The following is a 7,747-nucleotide window of genomic DNA, read 5'->3' on the forward strand; positions in this document are numbered from 1 at the left end:
CCCTATAAGCTATAGTTTGTTTTTTAAAAATAATTTTACCATTTTTAATAAATTGCTATTTAAAAGAAAAACTATCAATTCACTTGTGAAATTGAGATGTCTTTCTTTTCTTTTTTTTCTTTTGTTGAGACAGAGTCTTACTATGCAGTTCAAGCAGGCCTTGAGCTCACTTTGTAGCCCACACTAGTCTCAAACATGCAAGGATCCTTCTGCCTCAGCCTCTCGACTGTTGGTTACAGGCATGTGCCACCACAACCTGCTTTTTTTTAAGTTGTTCCCCCCCCCACCCCCCACAGGGACTAGCTACGCAGCTCAGACTCATAGTGATCCTCCTGTCTGAGCCTTCCCATTGCTTGGATTACAGGCATGCACTACCATACCCGGTTTTGGTTGGCACGGCATGTGGTACCTGGGATTGAACCCAGGACCTTGCGCTTGCCAGGCAGGCATTTAGATGGCTGAGCTAGCCCCTTGGCCCCCATATCCGGCTTTGCTTAATGTCTTTTTAGTGTGACAGATTAAAACTAATTTATACAGTTTATAAGTGAGATTGTTAAGGTTTCTTGGCTTTTCCTTAACAAAGAAATTCTATAATTCTTTTATTTGTGTCTTCACCATTGATGTTCTGATGTATCATTATTTGTTACCCGTTAGTATTTAGGAGATACATGTTAGGTGGTACTGAGATGACAGAATAGGCAAAAACTTGATCACATGACTTTTGAACATTTGCTTGATTTTTTTTTTTTTTTTTTTTCCCAGTGCAGAAATCAAGATTCTAAAGTGGACTTTTGTAGTAACCAACATTGGCTACATGTGTAAAATAAATTTATAGATAAATGCAATGTATGAGTTTGGTTATGGACTGTAGATTTTTTTAGCAATAGATAGCCCCTTATGTGAGCAGTTTTGATGATTTGCCGTATTTTGTTAAGACTAGATGAAATAACTTTTAATCTTTTTGCTGTTTTGCAGCTTTAACTGCGTATACTTACTTGACCATTTTTGATCTTTTCAGGTAAGGTTTTGAAAATCTCCTTACTGTCTTAGAGCCAATAAGGATTTATTATACTAAATCCTGAAATTTTCTTTTCTTAAAGAAAAACAATTTGCTGAATAAAATTGACAGCACAAAACATGTACACAAATAGCTGGAGACATAATGAGAAAAAGGTCCTATGTCCATCAGAACCAAAAAGATAAATGCCTGTGCATAAGAAAACTTCAGAATGATTCTGAGACACAGAAAAAGAAGTACTTGGAAGAAGATAGAGAGGTTAAATGTATATGCTTACATAGGAATACTTAGGATCACAGAAAGGTCAATTCTCCCAAAGTTAATCGGCTCAGACAAAGACCAGGCATGTTGGCACCCACCTGTAATCCCAACACTGGGGATGCTGAAAACAGGAGGATCACTATGAGTCCAAGCTGTGTAGTGAGGTCCTGTACCAAATACACTAAACAAAAATCAACCCAGACAACCAGACAATCTCATTTGAATATTTTTAGTAGTTCCCACTTACAGTTTTCTTTCTACAGTTCTTATCTAGAGCCTACAGCAATCCAAAAATATTAAGTGGAAATTTCCAGAAATAAACAATTCATAAATGTCAAATTGTATCCCTTTCTGAATAGTATGATGTAATCTGGGCCTGTGCTGCTCCATCTAGCCCACCACATAAGCATCCCCTTGTCCAGTGTATTTGTGCTGCATAAACATCCATTAATGAGTGAGCAGCTCTCAGCTACCAGATCAGCTCTCTGTTTTGATATGCCTGTGCTTGTGTTCAAGTAGCATAAGGCTACGTAACATGCCTGTGTCGCTTGCCTCACTTCATCTCATGGTACAGGCCCTGTATAATCTCATATCAGCGCAAGAAGAGTGAGTACAGTACAGGAAGACATCAACATAGGAAGACCACAGTCACATAACTTTTTTTTAATATATTATTACATTCTGTTTTTAACACATTGTTAACCCCTTATTATATCTAACCTGAAAGTTAAACTTCATCACAAGTATGTACATATAGAAAAAAACAATATATGCTGTAGAGTTTGGTACCATCCCTAGTTTCAGGCATTCAGTGGGGGTCTTAGAACATATCCCACCAGGTAAAGGAGGAATACTGTAGTTAAAAGAAAGGAACAGAATAAAAGGTTTAATAATAGACCTAAACACTCAGGAGAATTTAGCATGTGATACTGTGGGAAAGATGGTATAATTCTCAGAAGTCATTAAAAAAATGATAAATTCAACTATATTAAAAATAGAAAAGGGGATCTGCCCCTTAGCTCAGTTCTTTAAGAGGCTACTTCAACAAAGCAGACTCACATTGCTGTGGTTCAATCCCCACAACTCAAGCCAGCCAAACCTGCCCTGAAGGCATTCAGACCAAAAAAAAATAGAAAAAATTAGGTAGCAAATATCACCATAAACAACAGCCTAACAAGATATGTCTCAACCAAAAGACTAATTTTCCTAATATTTAAAATACAGGGCCAACCAGATAGCTTAGTGGATTAAAGCGCCTGCTTAGGCAGATGTAGTGGCCGGGATTCAATCCCGGGCATGCTGTGCTATCCCCACCCCTGGGGCGCACTGAGATAGTGATTGAGATTGGCATGGTGCTGCACACCTGTAATCCTAGCACTTGGGAAGCTGAAAACAGGAGAATCACTAGGAGATGGATCTGTGTAGTGAGACCCTGTAGACCCTGTACTAAACATAAGGTACTTACAAATTAAGAGCCAGGTGAAGTGGCACATGTCTGTAATTCCAGCACTCAGGAAGCTGAGGCATGAGAATTTCCACAAGGTCAAGGCCAGCCTAGACTACATAGTGTTCAAGTTTGGCATGATCTGCATAATAAGATCTTACCTCAAAAAGAAAAAAAAAAAAAAAAATAGCCAGGAATGGTGGCCTGTAATCCCAACATTTGGGAGAGAGAGAAAAGGACTGAAAGTTTGAGGCCAGCATGTACTACAGAGTGAGACCCTGTCTAAAGAAAAGAAAAACTCAAATAATAAAACATTTAAGACTATGCTTGTGTTGAGGGTGTTGGGGAAATTGTGGTGCTTTTTGTATTTTTGAAAAAAATTGCTTTACTGAGGCTGCGGAGATGGCTCAGTAGAATAAGCGCTTCCCTGGCAAGCGCAAGGGCCTGAGTTCAATCCCTGGTTCTGAAAGAAAAAAAAAATTATTTTACTGCTGGGCGTGGTGCCCCAAGCTTGCAGCCCCAGCACTGGGGAAGCTTAGGCAGGAAGATCTCTGAGAGCTCAAGGCCAGCCTGTACTGCATAGAAAAACCCTGTCCCAGGGGCTGGTGAGATGGCTCAGTGGTCTAAAGCACCTACTTAGAACAAGCTTAGCAAAGCACAGGGATCATGGGGTTCAATCCCCCAGCACCACATGCCAGCCAGCCCCGCCTCCTGGTGGGCTGAGCTGGCCACACACACACACACACACAAATAAATAAATAAATAAAAAAGAAAAAAGAAAAAGAAAAACCCTGTCCCAAGATTCCAAAGAAGGAGAGCCAGGGAGATGGCTCAGTGGAATAAGTGCTTCCCTGGCAAGCTCAAAGGACTGAGTTCAATCCCTGGTTCTGCCAAAAAAAAAAAAAAAAAAAGATTCCAAAGGAGAGCTGGGGAGATAGCTCAGTGGAATAAGTGCCTGGCAAATGCAGGGTCCTGAATTTGATCCCTATTACCACCATGAAAGAAAAAAAAGAGGCTGAAGACCAAAAAATAAAGTTTTTTAGGTTTTTTGTGGAACCAGAGTTTGAACTCAGACCCTTGCCCTTGCCAGGGAATGCTTATTCCACTGAGCCATCTCCCCAGCTATGAAGACCAAAAAATAAAGAAAAATGACTTTACTGATTTAATTCACATACATTTCAATAATACATTGTATATTTGTAGAGTCATACATATATCATGATGGTCAAATTTTTAATATTTTCATTAGCTCAAAAAATAGCTCATTCACTTTTAGCCATTACTCCCTAATTATTCCTTTCTCAACCCTGGCTGAAGGAAATCACTCTTCTATTTTTCTGCTCTTTAAATTTGTCTATTCTTGGGCCAGGGAGATGGCTCAGTGGAATAAGCGTTTCCCTGGCAAACGTAAGAGCCTGAGTTCAATCCCTGGTTCCGCGAAAAAAATAAGTAAATAAATAAATTTGTCTATTCTGAATCTTTCATGTATATGGAAGTTCAATATGTGGTCCTGTGTGACTGTCTTTTGAGCACAGTTTTTGCCATTTTGCTGTAGCACGTTTCAGTAGCTTTTTTTATTAATTGTGGAAGTATATTGCTATACCACATTTTATTTATCTGCTCATCAGTTAATGGACATTTGGCATTGTCTCCAGTCTTTGGCTGCTAAAAAATGGTGCTGTGAATATTTGTGTATAAGTTTTTGTTTAGACAAATGTTTTCATTTCTCTTACATATACACCTGGGCGTGAAATTGCAAGATCATATGATTATCCACTGAAAGAACCACTGCACTGTTTACCAAAGTGCCTACATCATTTTTCTTTGCCTTCAGTACTTTATCAGACTCTGAATTTTTCTACATCCTTGCCAACAGTTATTATTTTTACTTACTTATTAATTTATTTTTGGACTTTTGAAAGAGGATCTTACTATATAGTTTGGACTGGCCCTGAGGATTCTCATATGCATTTGCCAGGAATACAAAAATCATCTAGTCTGGGCCAGAAGATGGCTCAGTGACATAAGTGCCTGCCTGGCAAGGACAAGGTCCTGAGTTTGATCCCCGGTACTACAGAAAAAAAAAGAAGAAAGAAAGAAAAATAATTTGAAAAATCATCTAGTCATTCAGGACCAAGTAGATTTTTAACATGGCTTCTGTGTAAATCTAAATTTTGCTACTGCGTTTGAATTTGAAGTGAGGTTAGCAGACAGTAAAAACTTTGTCATGGTGAATGTAAAGTAACTGTCAGACTTCCATTAGAGCTGTCTTGGGGAATTCAGGGATGTTTCATGGAATCTGAAGGCACAAATTTAGCTAGGCCACAGGACAAGAACGCTGTAGGAATCCATCCATCTCATCCATGGCCATCTTTTGCATGGGCTTTCTTACATTTCTTCCATGTAAATCAGATTTCTTTCTTCCCAAGTCCAGGGATTGTTCCCAGCTTTCACATTTGCATTTTTACTGTCTAAGAAAACAGTCAAACTAAGCCTAGAATACCTTGGTTCCAATTCCAAATTTTTTAAATGAGGATTTTTGCCCAGTTTATGTTAAGTGTTTTAGGTGCCTACCTGACACTGAGTCATGCTTCAGAACAGGGTGGTTTCAGAACATACAACTGTAATACTAAGTGTGCAGGCGGGGTGTGTGCATGTGTGAGGGGACAGTTAGTAACTAAGAAATGAGAAAGTGTAAGCTGGGGAGATAGCCTATTGGCTCTCTGCTCCATGGACACTTTCATATTTTCATATAAGGATGCAAAATACATACTTACATGTTGATATCTTAGCTAAGACAGGACATCACTTGAGCCTAGGAGTTTAAGGCCAGCCTGGACAGCATAATAAGATCCTGCCTATACAGATAATAGGAAATAGGAAGGTAGATCTTTTGTAAATGGACAGGAAAACAAGAGAGATGGTCAGAGAGGTAAAGAGAAGAGGATGAAAACAGAAATGAGATGTATCATGTACACATACAAAGTCCACATGGAATGTAATTGTTACGTACTGTAATCATGTACTGGGCCAGGGAGATGGCTCAGTAGAATAAGCACTTCCCTCACAAGCGCAAGGGCCTGAGTTCAATTCCTGGTTCTGCCAAAAAAAAAAAAAAAAAAAAAAAATCATGTACTAATAAAAATGAAGACTGTTATTAAGGATGTCCTCATTAACGTGGTAAGTAAACTTGTAAGACAGATAGATACTTGTTAGTGAATTTCATACTATACAAAGTTGTCTTTGAGTGAACTGCCATTACTCTTGGAAGATTGATGTGTTTTTATAAAATCCAGCCAAGTGTGGTGGTGCATCCCTCGGAAGCTAATGGGAGGATGGCAAGTTCAAACCCATCTTGGGTAAACTCAGTGATGTAGTGAGACTATCTTAAAATAAAAAGTGTTGACAATATATAGCACAGTATGTAGGCTCTGGGTTCAGTTCCCAGTACTAAAGAGAAAAGGTTAAGATGTTATTAGTATTTAAGTTTACATTTTCACAAAAATTAAAGATGATCAGTATTAAAATTTATTGTTTTTTTTTAAATTTTTTTTAACATTTATTTAGTGTGTGTGTGTGTGTGTGTGTGTGTGTGTGTGTGTTACCAGCTCAGCCCACCAGGGGGCGCGACTGGCTGGCATGTGGTGCTGGGGGATCGAACCGCTGTCCCTGATGCTTTTGCTAAGCTTGTTCTAAGTAGGTGCTTTAGACCACTGAGCCATCTCTCCAGCCCCTAAAATTTATTGTATATGTTAGAATAAAATATATTACCATTGTATCTTTTAAAAATTATTCTCAGTTATAGAAACCATTTAACTTTGAGAAAGTATGAGTTTTGATGCTATTTGACTAACTTATTAGTGAATTATAATTACAATTTCTTCACATGCTAAAACTGTTTAGGTTATAAGTTATTAGAATTTATAGAAATACTTTTTTGTTTTTGTTTTTGGTGGAACCGAGGATTGAGCTCAGACCCTTGCACTTGCCAGGGAAGCACTTATTCCACTGAGCCATCTCCCCAGATCAGAATTTATAGAAATACTAATGACTATTAACTTTCAGCAATTTAGGAATTCTGAAAACTGTCTCAGTGTGTTCTAGCTCTAATTCTAATGCTAATTTATTTTTTCTTTTCACTCAGTTTAATAACATGTTTAATAAGTTACTGGGTGATGATGAGGAAACCTAGCGCTGTCTATTCATTTGGGTAAGTGCAGATGAGTTTGTGGTTTTAATATATTGGTTTTTTTTAATTTATTTTTTTATTATTTATTTATTCATTTATTTTGTGTGTGTGGCCAGCTCAGTCCACCAGGGGGCGGGGATGGCTGATATGTGGTGCTGGGGGATTGAACCGCGGTCCCTGTGCTTTGCTTAGCTTAGCTTGTTCTAAGTAGGTGCTGTAGACCACTGAGCCATCTCAACAGCCCCTAATATATTGTTATTGAAAATAATAGTGCATTCATGAGCTAGCTGGAATTTTTTCTTTTCTTTTTTTTTTTTTTTTCTTTTTTTTTGGTGTGCAGAAATTACACTGAGTGGAACAGATGACTCCAATTAAGGAATAAACTGAGCCAAATAGTTTTTTGTTTTTGTTTTTTTGGTGGAACCAGGGACTGAACTCAGGCCCTTGCGTTTGCCAGGCAAGCACATATTCTACTGAGCCGTCTCCCCAGCCCCTAAACAAGGTTTTAATGAACCACCAAGAGTCACACAACTAGCAAAAGCCATGCCAGTAGAACAAGTGCAAGCTGTCTGAATCTTTTTTTGTTTTAATTTTTAATTTTAATTTTATTTATTTTTTTAACTGTTAGACTTGACTTCTGGGAAATAAATACTGTCTGCTTAGTAATGTGTGATCATTTGGTAAAAGTTCATAAAAAAGCTATTTCTGAGCGGATTCTAGGAAAGAAATACAAGCACATAAAATATAAATTACAGGGATGGGGAGATGGCGCAGTGGAATAAGCGCTTCCCTGGCAAGCGCAAGGGCCTGAGTCCAATCCCTGGTTCCACAAAAA

The 7,747-nt window shown here is 38.3% G+C and overlaps 1 protein-coding gene across 1 annotated transcript in view; it reads left to right on the forward strand.

Moving 5' to 3' along the window:
* Slc30a6 (solute carrier family 30 member 6) overlaps nucleotides 1-7,747 on the forward strand; it is a 50,942-nt gene that overhangs the window by 11,340 nt on the left and 31,855 nt on the right. The window contains exons 4-5 of the mRNA XM_004627593.2: nucleotides 976-1,018; nucleotides 6,868-6,933. Of these exons, the coding sequence (XP_004627650.1) occupies nucleotides 976-1,018; nucleotides 6,868-6,933 (109 nt within the window). The remainder of the gene's footprint in view (nucleotides 1-975; nucleotides 1,019-6,867; nucleotides 6,934-7,747) is intronic.

The sequence above is a fragment of the Octodon degus genome, unplaced genomic scaffold (assembly GCF_000260255.1).
Source record: "Octodon degus isolate 3935 unplaced genomic scaffold, OctDeg1.0 scaffold00020, whole genome shotgun sequence".
NCBI classification, from domain to species: Eukaryota; Metazoa; Chordata; class Mammalia; order Rodentia; family Octodontidae; genus Octodon; species Octodon degus.